The sequence below is a fragment of the Corvus brachyrhynchos genome, unplaced genomic scaffold, assembly GCF_000691975.1.
Source record: "Corvus brachyrhynchos isolate BGI_N302 unplaced genomic scaffold, ASM69197v1 scaffold407, whole genome shotgun sequence".
Classification (NCBI taxonomy): Eukaryota; Metazoa; Chordata; class Aves; order Passeriformes; family Corvidae; genus Corvus; species Corvus brachyrhynchos.
Window position 1 is genome coordinate 1,047,141 of NW_008239056.1, and position 25,536 is coordinate 1,072,676.

Here is a 25,536-nt window from a genome sequence, read left to right on the forward strand (position 1 = left end):
TCAAAACAAATATTCCCTATAAAGAGCACTGAAATCCTGTACATGTAAGAGTCCAGCTGTATTTCGGTTTAAGGTAATCACATTAGCCCAGACACTGGATGCTAACAAAACCATTTTTTTGAAATGTGCTCTAAATAACACATTTTGAGACGTTGTTAGACTAAATGCAAACAGAACTTGAGCCCTGACGTGCTCCACACATTAAAAAAAAGGATTCCTAGAAGTTGCACTTTATGGGACATATCACACACTGCTGACGTCCTTGGATGCGCTGCCAGAGCCAAGATTAACAGCCCATTTGAAAGCCTGAAAATGTTTAAGAACTGAAAGGCTCATGCTGATGGCTGAGCTCCCTCATGTTCCACTGAGATCAATGAATTTTAAAGCATTTGGCATCTTACATGGTGGGTGAGCTCTGCTCCAGCTACCAAATCTTGATTAGCCCAAAGCAGAAGAACTTTGAACACAGTCTTGGGAAGAACACAGAGGAAAATGTGAGCTGTCATGGAGGAGAAGTGAATCTCTTCCCTGTCAGCCACAGTGAATCTTTCTATCTCTCATCAGCTTTCCCTTCCCCCCCCCATGACCCCAAGGAGGGGAAAAAAAAGGTAAAAATAAAAACGATCTATTTTAATGGACAAGCCGGGACCACCTGACAGTGTATTTCTGACCAGTTACGTACAACCTCCTGGGAATTTCAACAAACATCATAAACAAAACCAGGTGGGAAACTGGTTTCATTTATTTTCATTTTACAAAGAAGTTCAGACTGAAATTGAGTTGTTTACAAAACTACAGGACCTTGAGAGGCCAGAAGAAAAAACTATGTCAATCTGAGATCCACAGTCCACATCTCACTAAAAGCAAGAGTATATTTATGTAACATGCCCAGAATTAGCAATAAATAAAGAAACTCTGTTAAGATGCAGAGGCAAAAATCCTAGTTTACACAGCTGTACCAAGTCAAAGCATTTTATAAAACTATGCAGTACCTGGAAAATGTTGAATTGCAGCCTCCTATGAAGGCAAGTTCCGCAGCAGTTTACAGCAGGATGTGAGGGTGAACAATACACAGTTGTAACTGCAAAATCATTTTAAAAGAGGTGGAGGTAAGAAGGTGGAGTTTAGCCTGAAGAGAGATAACTTGGAAAGTGAGTTCAAGTGATTTGAAATAAATGTTTCATCTCACTGAGAAGATGGAGAGTATCATTTGCATTATGTGAAGCAGGGCTCAGACTGAAAACAGGAACATCAGCTAATTGGTCATCCTAAGTATTCCTCAGAAATCTCTCTCCAAAGTATGTGTCAAAGTATTGAAACTGTAAGTGGTATATACAGGATGAAAAACTTTCATCTCAGAGGTCAAGATCCATCTGTGGCAGCTCTGCACCAGCACCACCAGCTGGGTCAGAGCACACTTGAGCACAAGCAGGACTCCAGGAGCATGTGAGGCTCCACAACCTCCCCGAGTTCTCTGCTTATGAATGGGTGAATCATAACTGCAGAGCCCTTAACCACAGGGCAGAGACATCAGTGGCTTTCCATTTTCTTGACATGACAGTAAGTGCATGTCAAAGAGAAAATGGCAACACTTCCTTAATCAAAGCAAGGAGCAAGTTTTCACCAGCCGAAAACACAGATTAAGACTTAACTCTGATGAAGATGCTGTCAGACCAGTATGATTGAAAAAAGATTCACATCCTTGCAGAAGTAGACTAGAAAATGTCATTTGAGAGGAAAAATAGTTTGCCAGCACAAGCTGATCTGTGTGCAGCTCCTCTGCCATTTTTCATGCAGATTCAGAAAATGCAATTTCATAAGAAAAGGAAAAATTACCACTTCGTAAGAGCTGAAAATTCAAAACAGCCCCTTTGCATCATTTAGCTGAGCAAAGGAGCTTAAAAACACATTAAATTAAATTTACTTTAACATCCTGGCAGATTGCTGGGGTGGTACAGGCAGTCTTCCACGCAATTCAGAATCAAATCACACTGCAAGTTGCAGAGAGTCCTGAATACCCTATTTTATTAGCACATAGAAAAGAGGCACTCAGTACCAAATAGCTTTCCCCTGAGCTCTTCAGACAGCGACATATGGGGTAGTGCAGATCCCACCTATGCAGCTGCACATATTCGCCAATGTCTTTGTGCTGTTTCATTTTCAGGAGAAAATGCACAGACTGGGCAGAAAATGGACAGATTTCCACAGTCAAACAGTGACCACTGTGTCCAGGAGCATAGCTGCTGATGGATTAAGGCAATCTTGGGCTCTGTGTTGCCCCGTATCAGGCAACTCAGGGATGCAAGGGGCAATATTTGTCTGAACAGCTCCACCACCACTCTCCCACTGCACTACTCCCTGCACAACTCCAGTGTTATTCCTCCTTTCATGGCAATGAATTAATCCCCAATTTTCAGTCACAGGAAAGGTTCTCCATAAAGACTGTATGAGTGCATCAATTCCAAATGTTTGCAGGTCCCATAACAGAGATAAAAACAGAAAAGAAAGGAAGATTGGAGTAGGAGTCAAGAAGAAAGTGCAGCCAATGGCTCAAAGTGTCACCAGCATGTGCCAATGCTCCAGGCCTTCCCCCAGCACTGCTAAGTTCTGGCTGGTTCCTCCAGGGTCAGCTTGGTGGCTATGCAGCCACCAGAGCAGGAGGAATTTTAAATTTAAAAGCAGCACTGCATTAAGAAGTGACCTTGGCCAGCTGCCACAGCCCCAGCTTTGCCAGAAGCTGCCTTCCTCAATCACGTAGCACCTCCCAGCCAGATTACCTAACGGCAGCTGTGATTGCTCCCTCCCCTAAAGCTAGAAACACACATAAGACACAGGAAGCTGAGAGAAAATAATAATATGAAAAACCTAACCCATTTACACCAATATCACGAGGAACACGTATAACTGAAAGAACCAGGTAAATTCTTGCATTTTGTAGGCTTTGAAAGATGAGAATGTACAAGATGAGGAGAGGGCCAAGAGCAGTAGATTGAAGTTCATGTTGGAAGAAAGGCAGATGGACTGTTCTGTCCTAATATGCAAAATATTTTTGCTTGATCTCTGCTTTGGTGTGAATGTTCTGAAATGAGACATAAATTAAACTTCACAAAGATTACCTGATTTCCCTGTGCCTCAGTTCTCTGCCTACAGTTCCCTAAGCAGCAGGGTATGATATACATGCTAAAAGTCATGATGCATTTCTATCCAAAAGTAAGATCCACACAGGGACTTTACAACCCCCAGAGCAACTATACTCAGCAGCTCCTCTCTCCGAGATTTTTTAATAGATATGCCAACGGTTCATGCAGATCCCAGGAAGTACTGTGATAATTTTCAGCAATAAAGATTAGTCAGTTATTTCTTGTGAAGTTGTCTTAGTTTGAAAGACAGGTGTCTGCTAAGGAAGGCAGAAGCCTCCCTTGGAATGGCAGATGCAACCCCTTTCCCTCCAAGTTATTATAATTTTGAAATCAAGAGCTTTTAGGCAAAGATGTGGGAAATAGGAATAACAGTTCTTTACTATTATATATCCATATGTGTATAACCAGTCAAACAAACAGCAATAACCATGGCAGTAACAGCAAACAATCACAAACCCAGTGCCAGCCTTTCGGCTGTCAGGCCCTTTCCCCTCGGGTGCAGTTCCGCTCGCAGCCGGCAGGGGCGCTGGCGGCTCCCGGTGAGCAGGGCAGGTGCGATGGTTCCCCCGCGGCTGCAGGGGGCGCTCCGGAGCGAGCTCGGGGAGCACGCGGCTCTGGTGCCCTGGGATCCCGGGGAGGGATGGAACAAAGGCTTCACAAACGCCTGGGGAGCCGATCCCGGTGTCCGGCCGGACCCTCAAAGCAAGCGCCGGGCAGGGCGGCCACGGCCCGGCTTCCAGCAGGGCAGGGAAGGTGGGCTTGGGATCCCGGGGCTTCTCCAGCAGAAAAGGAAAAGCAGCCGAAGAAAGCAGCCTCCCTCTCCGTCCAAACTCCGGAGACTGAACTGCCCACACACCCAGGTGAAACAAAAAGAGCAGCCAGCTCTTGTTTTTCTTAAGTATCTGGCCATTTGTCCCCCTGGCAACATGTATGGGCAAAATTCCTTTAACAGAAAAAAAAAAACCAGGAGAGCTCCTAAAACCCCAACAGAAGTATTCCGGGTACATGCTCAGATTTAACTTGAAAAGGAACAGATTTTTCAGTACAATGTGATAGTTTGCAATGGCTTGTAAAATTTATGCCAGCTGAAGTTCTAATCCTGGACAGTACCTCTGTTTATTTCTTTATTTTGGTTTTAGGAGTATGTATCTACTGCTACCTTGGGGACTTTACTTTAAAAAAAAACGAAACCAAACCCAAATCCACCCCCACCCTTCATAATCTCCAGACAAACAAGTTTAAAGAAGAAAACAGGCACCACCCCAGGTGTGTATTCAAGGCCTCAGTCTGCAAGTCTTCAATAAATCTGTCCTCAAAGTTCTGGCAGCAAGTAATCTCACACCAGAGGTGTTATGAGGGAAGGAGCATAGCTTTAAAAAATAAATCATTAATGACTTGGGGTGTATTGTCATGCAACTCAAGGGCACGTGGTGTACCTGGCATCCAATGACATCTTAGAAAGAGATGGCAGAGATGCTGCTACTGCACCAAACAGCTACCACTCACTCAACAGAGCCTCCTTCTGCCATCTTTTCCCATTTCTGGCCTTTTTTTTTTTTAATATGCTTTGAGTGGGGCATTTCCATGATCTACTGTCCAGATGTCACCCATGCAAGCTCCCAGGCAGGTGCAGCACTGACCAACACCTGAGCAGTGCATTCCCTGGAGGGGGAGTACAGCTGCACTGCTGCTTTCCTGCAGCTCCTGCCAGCTCCCCCAGCCTGTCCTGCTCCCTTGACTTCTGTTGGGCAATAAAGAAAAAATCACATCTCCACAGTGAACTTCATCCACACAGACTGCAGGAGCCAGGCTGAGGCAACAGATTCCTATGGATCTCACTTCAGAAGAAGCCAGGCATTCAGGACCAAGAGCTACAGCAAAGGCGTTGCCATCACTCCAACACTCCTCTTTGATCCTGGTGTTTATTTACATCTTCAGGGAACAAAAAGTGAATTCATAAGCAGTTTCAAAGCTACATCTCCAAAGTGCTGCTTATCTCTGTCTGCAGTTTGACAGTGATCTGAAGATCAAGTTGGACAATCCCATTAACAGGAACAATCAGTGATTTAAGATCCAAGGATCTCAATGTAATTTACAGAAAATAATAAAATTGATAACATCCATAGGAGATAAGTGTGAATATTATAGCATATTTTACAGTGGGGTAGAAATTAACACAGGATAACAGAATTACCAAGAACATCACCAGAGCAAGGCAGAAATAAAATGAAAATTTGATCCTCATTTCCCAGCACTGAGCAGTGCTGCTTCCCCTGCTGTGCAATTACTGCAGAATCCTGCTCATCTTCACTGTTGCAGAAACTGAGGAGAGCTGCTCAGAAGCAGAGCTCGTAAGAGATAAATAGGAAGGCATTTCTGGTGAAAATTCAAAATGCCAACAAACAAAAAAATCCCCTTTGGCAGAAGAGATATTTTCATTCGGAAACACTGTGGATCTTAAGGAAGTTGTAGGCTGGGCTCAGGGAAGATGACCATCTGCTGCTGAATGGCTGCATTCTTACCCTGCCACAGCTTTTCTTGCTTAAGCTTGCAGGACCAGAGTCTTCAGAATTGGGAGACAGCACAAAAATAGGCATTCTGGGAAGTCCAGACATAGAGAATGTAACATGTAATATCTTGGGAGCAATTTGACATTTCATAAAGGAAGCACACTCTGTATCTGAAAGGAGTACTTCAGATCACAGAAATAAGGATTTTATTTCTAAAAAACAGACAAAACTTTTTGCAGAAAGCAAAATTTTTTTACCCCCAAAAAAAGATGATGATTGCAAGGAAATGTAACTTTATTTCCCTGAGAGTATTGTTTTGACCTTTTAAGCATCATTCTGAGCATTTAAGCTGATGCTTGGGACCAAAAATGGAAGCACTACACCTTAAAAAAAACATCATTTTTATGTAACAAGTAAGGATAACAGAGTTCACTATTCTTCTCACGAATTCTATTCCTTTTTTCTCCCTCAGCCCTTCCAGCACCCTGAGTCCCTTTGACTGTTGTGTCCACGTCCTGCAGTGTTTCACATCTAAACTAAACCCTGGGCACAATGACAGCACAATGAAGCCTTGATCAAGCACTCTGAGCTCTACTGTAAATACGTGAGATGGGAAGATCTCATCCTATCTGCCCTCTATAAGCTCTGGATCAAGTCCAGGACAAAGAGAAGTTTATTAATGCACACACATTCCTACTGGCCTTTGAGCTCTTTGGCAAAAATTGTTTTAAACAGGCCCCTGTAGAGACCGAACAAGCAGTATTCAAATATTTACACTGAACAACAGAGTTAATTACACTTCGAGACATTAGTAAGATCCACTCTGCTGCAACCTCAGCAACAAACTCCAGCAAACTAGCAGCGTAAACCATTTTCTGCAATCGAGGCGGGCAGTTTTCCATCTGGGTTCACACATTTTATTAACTTCGCCAAAAAACTCACAGCCTCTCCCTGCCCCTCAGCAAAGATTTTATAGCAGAGACCTCAAGCAAAGGCCTTCATTCCCAAAACACAATTTTTTAGGCAAATGTTACGTGCATTTGAGTCACACATTACAAAGCAGTTTGGTAAATTGAGCAAAACTAGTTATCACAGACAGAGCCAAATCTTATGCATATCTGGAGAAGAAAACCCAAGGCAACTTGAAGTTGAATCTACAAAAGAACATTTTATCAAAAACACTTAATCCTTAGTATCTCTCAGGATTTGGCCCTCTTTGAACAAAATAACATGCTCAAATGAAATTTACTTCCTTCTAAGTTAACACTGCATTTGCCCACTTACTTACTGGCTCACAAATTCACTAACTTCCAAAGAAGTCTCCCTCCAGCCACTTTTGACACTTCATTCTTCCTTTCACAGAGCAGTGTTCATCCTATAGATGTAAGCCAACAGGAACAGCAAAGCCAAAAAAAAACATTAAACTATACTCTGGAATGAAAAACTCTGTCCATCCCAGTGTCTTACCTCTGTGTTTAGAACTCTTCGTACCTCTCTGCCCCAAACAGTAGCACTGGAAGTCTGCAGCTATGGCAGCTTAATTTTTAAAGCCCACCAGAGATTATCCACATGCCACCACCTTAAAAATCAAACTAACAGACAGCACAACATTCATTATTCTTCCACTTCCAAAGGCATTTTTAAACAAGTGTGGAGATAACCAAACAGACTAGCTTGCTGGGTTTTTTCTTCCTCATCAATTATCCTTGCTATTGATAGAGAATATGAATAATACCATGTATAAATTATGTACGTGCACTTATAGAGGAAAATAAGGGAAATTAATATACAGAAAACCAGTAAATTGGATGGCATTTATACTGATCCATATCTACAATTTTGTGTGGAACATCTAACAACACATAGAAAAGAATGTAATTTAAATTCTACAAATGTTATTTCCTTAGTTGTGATTTCTGTTAAGACAGAAGGGAAGCCTCAGCAAACAATGGAGTACTCAGAGGAGGGGAGGAAGCTGTGGTCTCACATGTTCAGTCCAAAAGCTACAGACATCCCTGCTCCATGAAACATCCTCTGAACAGCTCCAGCCCAGAGGAGCACAGACCTGGGCACTCCTACACAAGCTCACTTAGAGAGTACATCTTTGATTAGTTCTGGCACTCAAAGAGAAGATGCAGGTAGATACAGCCAGAGAATGAACCATTAGTTTGACCATCCCCATCTGGCTCTGGGCTCCTCAAAATCTTATTTCCTCAGCCTAGCAAAGTTCAGATGGATACATCAAAAGCACAGTTCCTCCAGAACCCTCAAGCCTGGCAGCATTCCTAGCTGAAGATGCACTGTGCTGGATTTACAATGAATAGTGCTACAAACCTCAGGAATATAATTGTTTATGTCTGTTCATGATCTAATGAGTTTATTACATAGATTTGGATATTTTAAATTAAATCACACTCTTAGAGTAAAGGAGCATAGAAGAAACTCTGATGAACCATAATTCTGAGACCAATAAAAGCAATTCTTGTACCAAGCAGTAACATTGTTTGACTGCACATTCACCCACTATCATCATCTATACTCCAAGTCAGGATTTCTGTTCAATCCTTGCAATTAGCTCAGTAGGTCAAAATTGGAAAATACCACGTTGCATTTGAAGAGCTGAATGTCCTTGAGAGTTAAAGCAATGTTAGGATATTTAGACTTTCTGCATCTACTTGAATGACACTGGAAAGACAGGCTATGTGCATCACTTCGAGGCAAGATCCACACACCCACCTGTATGTCATTCTCAGCTTCCCACTGATGTTTACAGGAGAATATTTTGATTTATTCAAAGAGATGCCCTGCAAAACACCCACCTCACCAGAATAGACATGATACTGCAGCAGGCACTGACTTAGCACATCTTTATCAATTACCCCCAAACCCTGTGTTGTCTTAATTTTGGAAAACTACTCTGCTCATTGCCTCTTCATTTGAACTGTATTTAATAATAACATCCGTTTTGACCTTCTGTAGCATATACTGCCCACGAGTAAAAAATCAGACGTACACAATTCTTCCATATGAAATGGAGATTTTGTCAGGATTCCAGTGAAATTAATTGTCCCATACACACAAAGCTACTTGGCATAATGAGGAAGTGAACAGACAACAACTCATTCTCCTGCTTAAATTTAATCCCAGGTATTCCTTTTCAAAAGACAAAGCTTCTCCCCTCACAGGCGGACAAGGAACAGAGGTACTTGATAACAACCCTTCTCAAATTTTTTGAGGCAGCAAAAAATCCCTTTGTAAAGGTTTGCTGAAATGTCTCCTCAGTTCAGGTGTCTGGTCTTACCCCGACATATGGGCTCTGCTCTTCTCTTCTTCTATCCTCCTTACTGGATCAAACTCCACTTTGCATTCTTGAATCTACGCTGTCACAAGCACACCTCACTAGGTAAACTCTCTGTTTTAAGAGCCACAGAAACTTTGATCAGACCAGTCCGAGATCAATGAAAGAGGGACTCCTACCATGATCTGCTGAAGTCACAGGGCTTTGTTAAATTGTAGTTTTAGCTGAGCATGAGGAACAGATTTGACAAAACCATCTCTCCCTAAGGCAACCTGCTTGGCATCCAAAATAATGGGAAACCTACCCTGAACTGTCATACTATTGGAAATCCTTCTCTGGCATGACTATTTCAGTCAACTTCAGTACACACAGCATTCAGTACACAAAACCAGTACACATTCTGCCTATGGCAGAGACTTCCTCTATTATAGAGCATCAACAGCCTAGTGCAAATGATTTTAAGAAGATTAAAATAAAAATGTATCTACAGATGACTTGAAATAGTCAACCAATGGATTTGAAAAATTTGAAAACTTCATTTTCCCTCTGAAAAGTGAATAAAACCATCTCTCCTACTTTATGTATTACACCCCATTTGCTCTCACTACTCCAAATTACATTGTAAGTTTTCGGGTAAGTTTAGGCAGAGATGCCAAGGCCATATTCTGTGTACAGCCAAACATGCTGTAAGCACGTAAACACCCACCTGTAAACAGGCACTGGATTTATGTAAACATACATACACATATAAATTCACTTTATAAACAGAGGCAGACCACACCTCAATCTTCCAGCCTGCACAGAACTCCAACTTCCATACCACTGGGAATTTCACGATATGTTCAAACTTGAAGTCTATCACAGGCATGCTTTGACCTCTGAATTTCTGGGCCTAAGACAGATCTGAACTTGAACAGAAAGGTTTCACAGATCAATCTCCAAATCACCCCTTATATTCGAAATAACCAATTTATCAACAGTAGCCAGCAAAATAATTACAGCATTAATGTAAACATAAATTAACAATCTTTAGAACAAAATTGTTTGATAGTTTTTATTTTTATAAAGGGATTTAATAGTACCAAAAATCAGGCGAGCACAAGCATAACTAATAAAATCAGTGTGAGGAGATATGATAAAATTCATGAGGTCTTTGTCTCCACCTACTGTATGGAGAAATAATAATTGTAACTCTCAGAAGGATACAGAGGAAGTTAATTGACACCTTTCTCGATATAAAATCCCAACATCTATTCCACACAGATCACAGGACTTCAACTTTTACCAGTTATTACAACAGCTGCTGTTACAAACCTGAGAGACAATCACAATGGCTTTCTTTACTTAGAACTGAGGTGTCCATAATTACAGCAAAGTGGCAACTACTATGGTTTTATGGTTCACTCTTCCTTTAAAACAAGAAGTTTTGAAATACAATAAACTGTTTAAAATAACTTATGTAAGCATAAGAGGGGATCTGGGAACTTCCTGAACAGGAATGAAAATTAAAAGCCTTCACAACATTTACTTCAATTTCTTTTAATGACCAACAATTATATTTCAAAAAAACCCTGCAGAATTACAGTCCAAACCTGCACAGGCCTGTGAACACTCTCAGGTGTAAAGGCAAAATGAATTAAACAAAACACTCTTAATTAAAACTGTCAATCTGTCAAAATCTGAAAAAGATTACAGAGAAGTCTGATCTATGGTTGCCCTACACTTTGCAGTTCCTAATTTGACAAAACAAAATGTAGGTTATGAATTTTTTCTAAAGACAGCTCTTTCCTGCTATTCTGGCACTCCTCCAACCAGTTTATTTCTTTCCTACCGTCACTAAATTTCTGTACAATCAAAAGCTAAAATAAAGCTTTTCATTGCTATGGACTTGGGTAGACTGGTGCCAGATTCTGCTTGAACAGAAACTGGGGGAGCCCCAGGAGTCCATTAAAAACTTGATTGAAAATGTCAGGCTGATGGCAGAGAAACAGCCAGCCTGCACAGCAAGGGGCACAGATGCACCCCAGGCAATTTGGTGGTTTTATTTATACAAACCACATGATGTTTCCAACCCTCAGAATGTGTTTAGGGAGCAGATTCAAAAGTGCCAGAAAATGGAACTTTCAAACACACTGGTATTGGTGAACAAGCCCATTTAGAAATATGCCCTGGATGGACCCAAGTATGTACTTGTAAAGGTACATATTATGGGAAGCATTTTGTTTTCACAACAATCTATCTAGAGTGCATGTTGCAGATCTGTGAGGGTTTTCAGCTATTTTCAAAACTGTTAAATAAGCAGTTCCCTATTCATTTAATATTAAAAAGAGGATATGGCTATTGTGGCAATTTCAAAATTTAATCCCTTTCTTCTCTGTGTACAAAATTATATGGTTTTTTTTCTTACTCCAACTCAAGAGCACGCAACTCCAACTCTTACAGAACAGATGGACCTAAGGATAACAAAGACCTAAAACAAGCATCTTCCATTCAACTCATAAACCTCAGGAAGACTAGTACAGTAACCACCCTGAAATAAACAAGTAGTTTGATATAAGGACTAGAAGATTTTATGTACATGTCAGAGCTGCACCAGAAGTCACAGTTGGTGTTACTTCATCCCTTGGTTTTCACCTTCACTTCAGGCACTCCTGAAGCCTGCTCAAGTCACCGATGAATCAGGCCATGAGTGCTACAGTAGAGACCCACACCCTCCTCCTCCTTCTCCCCTGTGGATGCAGCAGGATGAAAGGCACACCCCTCCAGCTGGATCAGCCACATCTGAGAGGGCAGCAAGGAAGGGAATGGGGAATAGTGTCACTAGGATTGCTGTGGTTTGGCCAGATGTACACACTCAAAGCAAACAACTGAATGCTTTCCTGTATCCTGACAGATTGTTTTCCTGAGGGACAAAGCTTTGCAGCTCTAAAGCAAACAGATTTAACGCAGCACACAGTTTTCCTCCATTACTTATTTACACAGACGCAAATGTACATGTTAAAACCATAAGCAGAAACTTCACATGGGATAAAAATGTTTGATAATATGCAGAAAATGTATGGCCACAAGAAGAGAGTCAACTTTACATAATAACCATAGAGGGCACGATGGGAAACGCCTCAACACAGGCTCTTTTGTGCTCCATATAAAGGGAACAATCCCTGACAGAAGTAAGCAGTGTCAGAAGCACTTGATCTTTGACCTTTGCTGGGCAGATGTGCTGTTGGTGTGGGGCAGATTCCAGGATGACAGAGCAAAAATCCCTTGGTTTTATTTCCTTCACTGTGTACTGTTTTTACAACCTTGCTAATATTATTTAATAATGTCATTTACTGAGTTCCATGAGGAAAGCTGCACAGGTATTGTCTAACAGCATCTCACCACAGGGCTTATGATCATCTCTCCACATTACAAGTAACAGGTTGTATTTTCCAAAAACTCATGAATTGGCCACAATGACATGGTTGGTGGCAGCACCTGCAGCTTCAGAGGAAATGAGCCTTAATGGAACAATAATGGCAGAGTTTGACCATAAAAGTCATTCCTCCTTAATCTTTCTCATTTACTACTCAAAGCAGTACGTTACAGCAAAAATATTCAAAAGTGCGACAGCAATTTGAAGAACAGCTGGGCATCAGCCACTCATATAAACACACACAGGACGCCCACAATAGCATCTGTTAAGAGTTTTACCCACACTCAGTGGGTTGCTGTGGGTCCCAGTGTCCTCCTAACCAAGGTATGGTCACTTCTGCTCTACAGTTCAGAACCAAAGAATATGATTTTATGAGATTTAATTCATAGATGCTGTGAAAGAGAAGTATATGTTTTGGAAACAGCTATATTTCTGGGTTTTTGATCCTTTCTGGCAACAAGTTTCACCAACTAATGCACGCAAATTAAAAGCACTTCTGAAAGTTCTATTCAATTATACTTAAAGAAGAGGGGAAAATAAGAGGTTCTTCTTTGAAGTGAAATGCACTGCAGTCCTGGAACTAAGGAAGCTTTGGTAACCGTAGCAACACTGTAATTTTCAATATACATTTTGACAGATATTTAATTTGTCAAATTGCAGACCGGCATTCAAACCGTCTTTTTTCCAGCAGATCCATGCTTTTCAATACATGAAGTTATTCACACTTACTAGCAGTGGCCTCTCAGGTGCTTTACAACATAGTTCTCTTCCAAATATAATTTTCGTATGAGCCTTGACAAAAAAAATTGCTAAGTGGTTTCTACTTCTGCTGTCATTGTCCTCGACAACTTCATTTTTCTATAAACCAAGTGTTTGCAAATGTTCATTTTTTTTAGAAGACAAAGAAGGCAATGTTCTGTGGTGACTTTCTCATAAGTTGTTAGGAGTAGCTGAAACACTTTGTCTTTCAAATCCTGTACAATATCCAAGTTATTTTAAAAGCATGCAGCTGTATGGATAGAAAGTTAAAGAATAAACGTGGCACTGAGCTATAGTAGAAAGTTATATCAGAATGAAATCCACATGCAAAAGGATTTCTTAAATCCACTGCTGAATGCTAAGCAAGAAAAACATGCTATGTATTACTAGTGAATTTGATTAAGCACTTAAGTAGTAGAATAAGTTTCTAGGCCTAAGAATAAACTGCATCCCTCTGCAGTTTGTATACTGCAGACTGTAAAAAGCTTGAAAGCAAGCATCTATTTCACAAATCCAGAACTTTTTCAGGATAATTATGGTAACTCTTAAACATGACAGACTCCACTGAAAACCACATCTCTGACAGATCTTAAAAATCAGCACAGAAAACATGAAGTCAGAAAGAATTTGGGATATGTGCCATTATGACAGTTCTGGTCTCTCAAGATATGCCAACACTGCCATAATTCACATGATTTTGTCCTAGTTTTCTAGTAGAGTACTAGTTCAGGCTACCCAGCTTTGGGAGGGACCATGGAGATAAGAGGACACCATTGCCAGTAGTGCAGGTACCACATCTTGTCAGATAATATCACTGAGAGACCTCCTGTAAAATTAGACAATTTTACAATTTGATTACAATTGTATCAATTTTACAAGTGATACAATGCTTATAGTATCAATTTTGTGATAGTAAACAAGCAACAAAAAAGATGAGAAAAAACGTAGACAAAAATTCCCAAAATAAGAATCTGTAAACAGTAGCATTAAAACACAGTTAATAGAAGTGTTAATGAAAACAGAAATTAGTCTAATTAAATCATCCCTACAGCATCTGATGGCAAAGCAGATTGGTATACTCATTATTTTACCAAAGCAACAAGACAACAGTTAAAACTACTGAGCTGTTAAAAATATTAACCCTGCCATCCTAAGTGTAACAACAGAATCCATATAAAATGGATATTAAATCCTCGATCATACTTATTTGTTTAAAGCAGAATCTACCGAGCCAGCCACAAGTACCTATTCCTAGACTGCAGTCCCCCTGAAAAGATGCAATGAGATCCCTTGTGTGGAAATTCAAGAATAAAGAAACTTCCTTGTTATTATTAGAACATGGAGGATATTTGATAAGACATGGAGAAAACAGCTGTTGCCTACATCTTTAGAATAGCATTGAACCGTCAAGCAGAACTTGCATGGATTAACGAGGGGAAGAAGTGCTAAAAATAAATATTCCTCTCCCATCAGTGTCATGTCTAAGGTAAAACAGCAAATAAAGAAAAAAAAAAAAAGACACATGGCATTCTGAACCAGAGAAGGGAAAGCCCTCAGCTCAATTAGGCAAGGCTTCAATTAAAGAAGAAGCAATCAAGTGAAACTTGAAGCACATTCGCATTGTACAAATCAGCACAGTTACTGCACCCTCTGTGTTCTCTCATATTTACTTCATTTCAGCCTCCTCCCACACTCACTGCTGATACAGTCCTCGAGTTGTTACACAAGGTGGATGCTGCCGTAATAGAGAACATTTTTCTTTCCTTTACCTGGCACCAGTTGCTGGGTCTTAGTACTACAGGCAGAAACAAAAACTAAATTTAACCCCAGGCAGAAGCAGACACTAGGTAAAAAAATGGGTAAAAAAAGGAAAAAATGGGTAAAAAAATGGAAAATTCAAGCAGAAAGTGAAACACAAACCCATAGAGATAAGCCCTGAAACCAAAGAAATCCTATTGCCAAGCCTGGAGGACTGAACTGTGGTGGAAACTAGCATTAAAGCCTTAGCAATATCCAATACCTAGGTAAGCTGAATGGGAATAACTAACCCAAACTTGACAGGATATGTAGCAAAAGAGGTCATTTCCCAAATACCTGGAGTCTCAATTATGGAACAGTTAAATCCATTAGCAGGACACTGAACTTTGCCCTTTTGTTTGGAGGCTGTCAGGATCACAAAGGCTGGGTGTTACCAATTTCCCCAGTCCTCTAACAATGACCAGCCACCCAGCTACATGCTGGACAAATGTCCACATCTACCCCCTTGCTGGGGGGGGGACAAAAATGACATTGAAGGGACATGACAGAGACATGGCTCATTTAAGAAATCAATGCATTCTTTAACCAGAGTTGCACACTGTAGAGGGATAGAAGGTGCCTTGTGCAGCCTGAGAAACCCTTCCCCTTGCTGCAGCTATCAGGTGCTAGTTTCAGGCAGTCACTCCTCTGCACAACAGAAACCCTGCTGCACTTAATGGGACAGATGATGAAACTCCTCATTCTTTCATCTGAGAATTTACCTCTGTACATAATTAGAAGCACAAACATTAAAGTTAGCGTTCCAAATTGCTGTCAGGAACCAGACACACAAAGTATTCCTACAGGGCTGCAAGGCACTTTACAGACCACATCACAAAGCCTGTCCTTAAACCAAATCCCAGATCTGTCTGAGGAACAGTTCACCCACTTCTCTCCAAAGGACCAAATTAACCTAATCCACTTACTAACACAAGTGCAGATAATAGAACTAAATGTAGTTCTTATCTAGCAGACAGGCAGTCTCAGCCTGAGAAATATTTATCTGTCTTGATATTGTCTGACCAATCCCACTAAAAAGAGCAGACGTCTGGCAAGCTGCAGAGTTGGAGGCCCAATTGAACAAATCAAGCCTGAATGACACAGATAAGCCATGACTAAACAAAACAGAAGGTAAAAGGTGTTTTAGACCTGGAAAATAATGACCTGTTTGAAGAACACGGACTGAAGGTACTGATAAAAATAACACTGAGAACAAGGAGGGGTCTGGTGTTCCAGCAAATCCAGTAGGGACAGTAGACAAGACGATGATTGCTGAATCAGCATGTGGCTATTTGCAACTCCACCTTGGTGCATTCATTTCAGATTACTTGTCCTGCTTCAGTCTGTGATTTAAGGAGTTAACTACAGTTGAAACAGACTTTGCAAACTTCCCTTACATGTTCTTCTCCTGTTCTAAGGAGAATGCAGCAACTGAGATTCCTGTACCAAATTATTTTTATTTGTTGCCCATGCTCCTGGTAGAACTATCAGTTTCTCCTCTGACCTTGCTAATCTAATTCTACCATACTATTGTCAGCTACACTGTGAAGACCTGCTCAGCTAGAAGACCTTCCCTGCTAAATGGATCTCCAGTTGCATAGTAGGAGGCTGTACTGTCTGATGTAGGGTACAGGTTCTGTTTAATGTCACTGTCACACCTATTTACTTCCCCAGAAACATATGAGCATGTAACATGGAACAGGGAGTTACACAATTCCCAACCAACTGTAGTCAGCCAGAACTATATTACAATGTGGCATATTTACTCAGGTGTCTGGATGAAGATTTCAGGTGAAATTATATTACTTTATCTGAGGTAAAATAATTTTTGTATTTTCCAGAATGAGTTAAGCAACTGAAGGAATTCCTCAGTGAGAAAGGGAATGTTTTGGAGTAGATCCTGAGGTAGATGTAGAAATACTAAATAACTTGTTCAATGTTGGAACAGGAGTCCACAGTAGCTACACTGATGAAAATTGCAAAGCAGCACAATGAGAACTTGGCATCCTCTGCTACCCCAGATATCACAGAAAATGTGTTGCTCAATGGAAGTTTTACTAAGGACCAATAGCTCAAAGAGGACTGAGTATTTCCCTCTGAGGGAAATAAAACAATAAATTGAGACTTCAGGCTCACAAATATATACAATTTATATATACAACTCACTCTTAAATTCCTGAGTCAGACAACGAAAAGAGTTTCCAGGTCTTAAATGCAGAAGTTGCAGAAAATGCAGGTCAATCAGAAAACGTTTGATTAAAAAAATTCAGGCCAAAGAATCAAGACTTGCTGAATCACAGAAGTTAACTTTCCAAGGCTGATTTCAGCTACTCCTCCTGAAACTAGCTAACACCAACATGGAAACCTGCCCCCATACAACCTTCTAAGAAATAAATGTAGCCATTGAGCCATATTCACAGGTTTTGCTCTGTAAAGGCCAACAGAGCTAAAAGTAACATAAAGAAAGCCCACTATATTAAGAACACAGCAATAACAAAACACTGAACGTGAGCTTTCACTGAGAGACGACACAGGTATTGCATAGAGGGACATACAGGGACAGAGGCTCTGCGTGGGTAATGAGCTGCAAAAGTTTGTACCAGCTGAAGATCTACTCCAAATGCTTAAAGGAAGTGGTTTCATCACTAAACCCAATTATTGGGATTGTGTGCTTTGCAGCTTTTTTTAGTAGGTTCCAGTTTCTCCCGCCAAGCTAGGAAGCTATGCTATGAACAGCTGGTACTCCAGGACTAAAAACTCCACCACTAATTTATCCTCTAACATTCAAGCTTCCAATGTCTCTGTTTGCAACACAGAACCACAGAGGGTGAAGTATCACAAGTTCCTTCCCCATGCCTATGGAGACTTACCCAGCTTCACAAAATGACCTTTGTTACAAAGGGATTTACACTGGTGTCCTCAGAAGCAACAGATGGTCAGGATGAGCTGCTGCCATCAGCATTTTTGCTTTAGTCTGTGAAATTATTCACGTAGTCCCCCCAAACAGTGAAGGCGTTTTCTCTGTCTAAAAGTGAAAGCAGACCAGTTAAAAGATGGGACAAACCAGCAAGTGAAGCAGTAGTGACTTTAAAATGGGCTGGATTTTGTGGTTACATAAAAGCAATAAACACTGTCTCAATCTGATGTATGAATTAAGTGCTCTACCTTATCAACAGGAAATATGAACACACTTCCTACAATTACTTCCTCTTGCAAATCATTCCCTGTAGGTCTCAAAGGAAACAACAGATGCACCCAAAACAAGTTTTCATTTCTTTGCTGGCTGTTCAAAGAAAATGCAAAACCTGCTTTGTTTTTGTTTCTTAGCACCTCACTATTTAGACAAAACTCCTTGCTCAGCAAATTTGAAGTACTTTACTGGCTGGTATCATAATCTTTACCTACAAAGTGGGGTAATGAGAAGAAAAGCAAGGGCAGCTTCAAAGTTGTACCCTGTTCTTGTGAGACACCTATTATGCCACACTCCTAAGCTGCCCCCACAACATAAACGCAGCAAAACTATTAACCTGCAGCAGGGCCTCAGTCCTTTGAATGGCATCTTACACTGTGGGTACAGAAAGGGGAAATCTTGTTAGAGATGTGTGAGCATTTAACTTCTCACACTTCTGGTAAGTTTTCCAACTGATGTACTGCTAATGTGTTTCTTGTGTACATCCAAGATTTATAATCTTGGCCCTGTGATAGGCACTCTGTTCCTTCTAATCATTTGAGCAGGCTGAAGGGTTGACTGTTGGTGTGAACTGTGGGCTCATGTGTTACCTTAAGCTGTTTTTAATTGCAAGTGTTCCTGCCTAGAATGACATGCTTGTGTCAACACAAAACAGGCTTGGTGCAAGACTCACAATGGAATTTGAAACACTCTGTAGTGCAGAAACATGGGAATCCATGAGCTTGGTTTCAAATCCTTCCAGGCAGATGCTTTCTGAGAAGCCTGCATCTGGTTTTCTAATCCCCCTGAAGTTTGAGAGTGTTCAGATCAAGCTTTACATCAAGCCCGTGCCCTAACACGCAGGGCCAAGTTGATCAAAGCTGTATTTGCCAACATACCCCTAGAGAGAACAGTGCACTTCTGCTGCAAAATCCTGGTTGTCCAAAGCTGGAGGGGGTGGTGCCAGTTTTACCTTTAAATGGAAACTGAAAACAAATCTTTAAAGTTTACTGTCATTTAAAATACAAACAGCTTAGCAAGGCACCCATTCAGTACAATTTCTCCTCAAATAGTAAGAACTTTGAGACAGACAAGACTGATTGCAATTAAAGGTACAGGGCAAAAAACCACCTTGATTTATAAAGTGCATGGAAAATGGCTTGAAGAGTCAGGACTGACGGAATTTTGGAACTGTACAGGAAGAAAAATCATCCTAATTGGTGTTATAAAGACTTTTTGGTTATCCTTATAGAACAATTCTACAAAGGATGGGTTTGCTTCCACAGAATTCTATTAGTTTCATCTTTATTGAATACAGTGGGATATCTCCCACAAGCATAGTAAAAAAAAGAATATATTAAGCCTGAAGTCAAGTGATGTTCTTCACTCAGCCATGGGAGAAATTTTTCAGTCCAGTAAGTGTAACTTCAGAGTGAAATAAAAAAAAAAAAAGAGAAACTAATCAGGGCCATGAATCAACCTCACTGGGGAACAACAGGGCTATGCAGAACTCTGATCTAAATTGCTGTCAGTGTTAGAAATCCAGCCCGGGGAACTCACACTGCTAAGCACACACCGAGCAGGGCAGACAATTTTCTGCTGCCCTCTGCAGGGAAGTCTTGGGCCTTGTCACCCACAGTTGGGCCTGCACTGGATAAACCGGCTCACTAAAGAACCAGGGAGTTTTCAGAGGAATTTTTATTATTCACTGGTGTATTGTTACTTCAAAAGTAATCTGCACTCAATTTATCTTTATGAATACTGCATTTATAATTGCAAATCAACCTTTTCACTTGAGATGATGAGCCAGTTACTGGCATAACTGAGGAAGTGTTGATAGACATATTAATCCCTAGATTACTCCATCATATGGGAGTAAAAGACCAGGCCCTCTTTTTTGCAACCTTAACACTACGCTTCCACTCTGCTTTGACTGCTAGGTACCAGAATATAACCAGGAATTGAAAGCTAGCCAAAGAAAAGCTCTTGTCTTACAAGTTCTTGTCCTCCTGTGCTCTCTAGGAAAATATTAAGGAAACATCACTGTGACATTCACTTCCTCTTTCTAAACTAGTGCATGAATTATTTTGGTCCCATACACTGGATGATTGAAAAAAATAACCCAAACCAAAAAACCCAAACATTGTACTGTGCTCCAGTTCAGCACAAAGCCATGAAAACATTTTTGAGATAAAAGCGATTAATGAAACATGAGCATGATGAAGGTTATTGTTACTCAGGTGACCAGCCACTCAATCCACTTATATACTTCATTTGAGAACATTTCCTTTAACTCCAAAGGTGAGAAGGATGTGGTTCTCGTTCCAGCTATTCTCTTAGGGACTCTGTGGAGGTATTTTGTGTTCCCATATCCTCATTTGCCACAACACAAACAGCAGAACAGCATCAAGAACCTTAATTCAATACTGGCTGCAGGACACAGAGATTATATACTGCAATATATATATATATAAGCAGAGATATTTTCTTTGTCACTGCACACTTGATGTTGCATGAGAATGTAAGAAAGAGAACTGTAGGATTCTAGGGTAATATGCCCATACACAAGAAGGTCTGATGTGGAGAAATCTTTGTTGGGAGGCAGCCTTAAGCACCCAGCATTCCTACTAGATGGAGCAGGCCCCCCTATAAATCAACACGTGTATTTGCAAAATGTGTATCATTGTTTGTAATTCCTTTATGCTGAAATACACAAAAAACACAAAACAACTCCTTCTGTACTTGCCACAGCTGATTTTGTTAAACAGCAGTATCAGAATCACAAATGGACATTAGAACCATATGGAAATACAACAGAGAAGCTTGAAGGAGGGAGAGTTTTTAAAGCTATCCAAACCAATCTGACAGCATAAAATGAAAAGGAAAGAAAACTACAAGTTACACAAAGGAACCTTAATTCAATACTGGCTGCAGGACACAGAGATTATATACTGCAATATATATATATATAAGCAGAGATATTTTCTTTGTCACTGCACACTTGATGTTGCATGAGAATGTAAGAAAGAGAACTGTAGGATTCTAGGGTAATATGCCCATACACAAGAAGGTCTGATGTGGAGAAATCTTTGTTGGGAGGCAGCCTTAAGCACCCAGCATTCCTACTAGATGGAGCAGGCCCCCCTATAAATCAACACGTGTATTTGCAAAATGTGTATCATTGTTTGTAATTCCTTTATGCTGAAATACACAAAAAACACAAAACAACTCCTTCTGTACTTGCCACAGCTGATTTTGTTAAACAGCAGTATCAGAATCACAAATGGACATTAGAACCATATGGAAATACAACAGAGAAGCTTGAAGGAGGGAGAGTTTTTAAAGCTATCCAAACCAATCTGACAGCATAAAATGAAAAGGAAAGAAAACTACAAGTTACACAAAAACACAGGGATCAGCATGACAAAACTGACAGAAGCCTGGCAAACAAGCTGAAGTTTAGAAATTAAATATTTCTCCTCAGGCAATTAACTAGTAACATACAATACAAACAAAACCTCCAGAAATGCAGTGACTCCTTACAGCCAGCACCCGCACTCTTGTCTCCAGGGCAAGGGTGGTCAGTTTGTGAACAGCTCAGAAACAGTCTAAGCAAAACCTTGGAAATGGTGTCGCATTTCTGGCCTCAGGCCCAACTCTGCAAAAAAGCCAAGGGACTTGACACAGCTCAATGGGTGAGGAACATAATCCAGCTCAGAAGCCAAATTTATTTCTGACCAGGGTCAACCTCATTCATCAGCATCATCAAACTGGCCCTTCTCAACTGTTCTAACTTGTGGTGGAAAAGCAAAGCAAGGTGTGTGGTGACAGCCTGGGTTGTAAAACCAATCCTCTTCCCATACATAAGAGCCGAAAAGATTATTTTCCTCAAAGCTTCCACAGGAGAGATCATCAGCATCTAAAGAAGATAAAATAAAAGGTTTAAACCATGGGAGATACGCAGGAAAGTAGTGGTGTAGTGTTGCAGGTTATTATGGAGGTCTATGGCATCTTCCAGTTCACTATTTCAATTTGATCTGCCAGCATTCATGAACTAGGCAAAAAAAAGGCAAACAGAAAACTGAATTTGTCAACATCTTCATTTTAAGGAAGGTTCATGCCACACAGACAAAACAATTTTCCAGAAAGTTTAATGATACACCTGGGACTCAGAATGTCTGGCACCAGCTCTTACAAGGCATGCAGGTTTTTTGCATTTTCCCTGGGAATAAAAGGCTCATAAACCTATTACTTTTATTTGCCCTCCCCCTCTCTGCTGTTTTCGTAACACCATCCCAATGAGGAGTCCTTGAAACGCTTTAAGAACTGGGTCACTGGGCAGAACGGGAGGGTGGGGTCCTGTAAAAGCTCGCTCTGAACGTTTCCACTAGGCCAGAATTAAGCCTAATGGGCCTGTATTTAACCAATCTAGCACAAAAATAGGGCAAAGTGTTTTAACAGAAGCATAAAGATTTCTAGCCAGCAGACACTGAGCAAAGAAAAAGCCCAGAGCATGAGGAGCAGAGGACTCAACACAATATCCCACATGTCAGCCTTCCAGCAGCACTGCCAAACAAGCCACCACAGCAAGATCTTAAGACACTTTAAAAAGCTGTAAGATGACCAATCAAGCACATTTTTGTATTTGTAGCCATTAACAACTCAGACACTTGTACTCAGTATCCTTCAGAAGCACCTGAATCCAACAATCACAGCTGCCTTAATTTTTGAGGATTTAAAGAGCTACAGGTGGGATAAGCAAGTTCAATAAAGGGGAAAAAAAAGAACTTGTGACAGTTCCAGTACAAAATTCAAAACATTCCATAAATTTGAGCATATAAGAGATTAAAATGAAAGCTCAGAATGGAAGAGAGGGGAAAACCTCCAAAAATGGAACAGTCTTTTTCTCAGATTACCCAGTGTAAAAACCAACACTATATTTCCATTTTTAAATAAGAATGGTTTTATAGAAAGACTGCAAAAACTTTCCCACTTTCTTCCATTATCAAACAATGGAATTTAAATACAAAAGCTTATTTTAATTATGGTATTAAAATAAACAGAAAATTCATATTTCCTAAGCAAAGAAAATTGTATTAATTACAGAAATATACACATTAATGAGAAGAAAATGGAAATTGTACTATTGTGCATCAACAAAGACACAGCAGGTTATCAGTGACTGCTGGCTAAACTCTGTCCACCCGTTCTGTGCTAACAACCAGCCTGGCCAGTGGGAAGTTGAGACTCTTTAACATGTGAGTCACCATAAAAACAAGTTACAAACTGGAGGAATAATTCAACTCTAAAGGTGTGAGTGAAACTCCTTCTATTCATTGCCACTTTTGTCCATGGGACGGATCATGTGCACAATCAGTTAGGAGGATAAAGCTTCAATAAAACCAAACAAAGTGAAACAAACAAACAAAAAACCCCTCAAAAAAACTACAGTAAAAGCAACAAACCATACTCAGAGACTGAGCACTGTTCCAAAGAACTCCGTGCTCTATAGAGACATTATAATGAACAGCCTTAAATTTTCTTGAAGAATTTTTACACAAAAAAAGTTACATTCCTGCACACCAGGTACCCTTCTCTTCTGCTTCAGAATAACAAAGACACACCACTGAGAACTTGCTTCACCAGAGAAACCCAACAGAAACATGGAATTCTCCTCCTTACCATGCCACTCCCTAAGAATTCAATTGAAGCAAGAGTTTCACGTGACCTCCACAACACCACCTAAATTCCGTATTTGACAACAAAATTGTGCATTACACATCCATGACATCAACACAAGAAGAAATTGCTTCCCAAAATAGAACACAGAGTTACTAAAACACGTTCTCCTGCAAAGCACCTACCTCCAACCACCTACTACCCAAAACTCAAATGAAGCCCAAGTAAGTGTGTACTCACCGTAAGGACCACATGTAGCCTCCTCCAATTCTTTATCCCAGTCCTCCACCTCATACTCAGATGCACCTTGCTGCCCTGGAGACTCAGGTACATTGGAGACTTCACTATCCCACACATCCAGGTCAGCATATATATTGTACCAACCATTATCAGTAGAGCCACTGACATCACCTTGATTGGGAAAGGTAGAAGCAGATTCACTTTCTTCAGACTTGCCATCAGGAACATTTGGAATATTCTTCACCAAACATTCTAAAACCAGTAGAAAGTGCCAACAGATACACTCAGAAATTAAACAAGAACAATTAAGTGCTCAGCACACAATAATTCAGAGAGGTACACAAATGCACTTTGTGACTGCTAATCTTATTGTAATGCATGCAGTTTCCTATAGATATAATATACGTATTACATGTAATATCACTACAGAGCTGCTTCACATTTCAGATGCTTGGGAAGAGTAGACATAGCTTTGCACCACAGCACCAGCCCAAATCAGGATTTTCCACAGACTCCTGTTGGAAAATAAATCTTTAAACTAGGGCCAAGGACCCAGCAGTCTTGTTTCACAGCAGGGATTAAAAAAAAAAAAAAAATTGAAAAACCATGGTTCTGGTTTAAAAAAAACCTCATATTGATTAAGTATCTGCATGGAAATAATTTAGTGCAGTAAGTAAAAAGGCATTTCCCATCCACCACCAAAAGGTTTTAAGTATATGTCTCAAGTAGTGCACAAGTTTCAATATTCACGACCTGCTTTGTTTTGTCCTACCTTTTCTGGGCTTCCAGATCATAGTTTCTCTATTATTAGGAAGCTGTTTCCCCCCAGAGTTTGAAGCCTCAGTGACAGCAGCCATCACCTACGAGAGAGTTTTAAAGAACGCAGTAGCACCTTTCATTCATTGCTCACGAAACTGCTACCACATTTTGAGTGTTCCCAAGCCCCTCCATTTGTTCCGTTGATGAATCAGAGGTTTAAAAACAAACAGGCTTTCACTTTAGAAGGCAAACCTGCAGAGGTATGGCTAATTCTGCTGCTGCCATTGGTCACCCCGAGCGTTAGCCAACACAGAACAGCCCATCTCCTCACTCACCCCCACAACCCCAACCCAAAACGTGCCCCTTTGGGAACCGCATCACACTGTGAAAGCATCAGAGGTAATGAAGACACAAAGAATGGAAAAAGTACTAACACTGAATCAACCACTCTGTTGGAGCACACACGCCGAGGGGAAAGGAGCGAGTCGGACCCTCCAGCAGCCCTGCGGGGCTGGACCAAGATGGATGGAGAGCAGAAGGAAACCCTTAGCTTCTCTGAGGGGCGCACAGGAAAAGGGACGGCGCCTTCTCTCACTTCCACTGAAACAAGGGGGAACCAAGGGTGGGTGCGGGAAGCCGGGGCCCGCAGGGGCCGCGGCGGTGACGAAGCCCAAGCCCGGACTCCAGGCGAGCCCTTATGGCAGCCCCGCCGCCTCCCCTGCCCCCCCCACGCTCCCCGCGACCCCCGAACCTTCGGAGCCACGGCCGCT

The 25,536-nt window shown here is 40.9% G+C and overlaps 1 protein-coding gene across 3 annotated transcripts in view; it reads right to left on the bottom strand.

Moving 5' to 3' along the window:
- Positions 1 to 25,536, bottom strand: part of COPRS (coordinator of PRMT5 and differentiation stimulator) — a 94,240-nt gene extending 68,704 nt beyond the window's left edge. Inside the window, exons 1-5 of one of the 3 annotated variants that reach the window (XR_001863594.1) lie at positions 25,201 to 25,510; positions 24,780 to 24,867; positions 24,008 to 24,259; positions 21,001 to 22,007; positions 17,790 to 20,502 (exon numbers count right to left, since the gene is read on the bottom strand). Coding sequence is in view for 2 of the 3 variants with exons in the window: in XM_008637561.2 (XP_008635783.1) it covers positions 21,838 to 22,007; positions 24,008 to 24,259; positions 24,780 to 24,864 (507 nt within the window). In the remaining variant the exon portion in view is untranslated. The other 2 variants (XM_008637561.2, XM_017739149.1) reach the window with 2 other exon arrangements.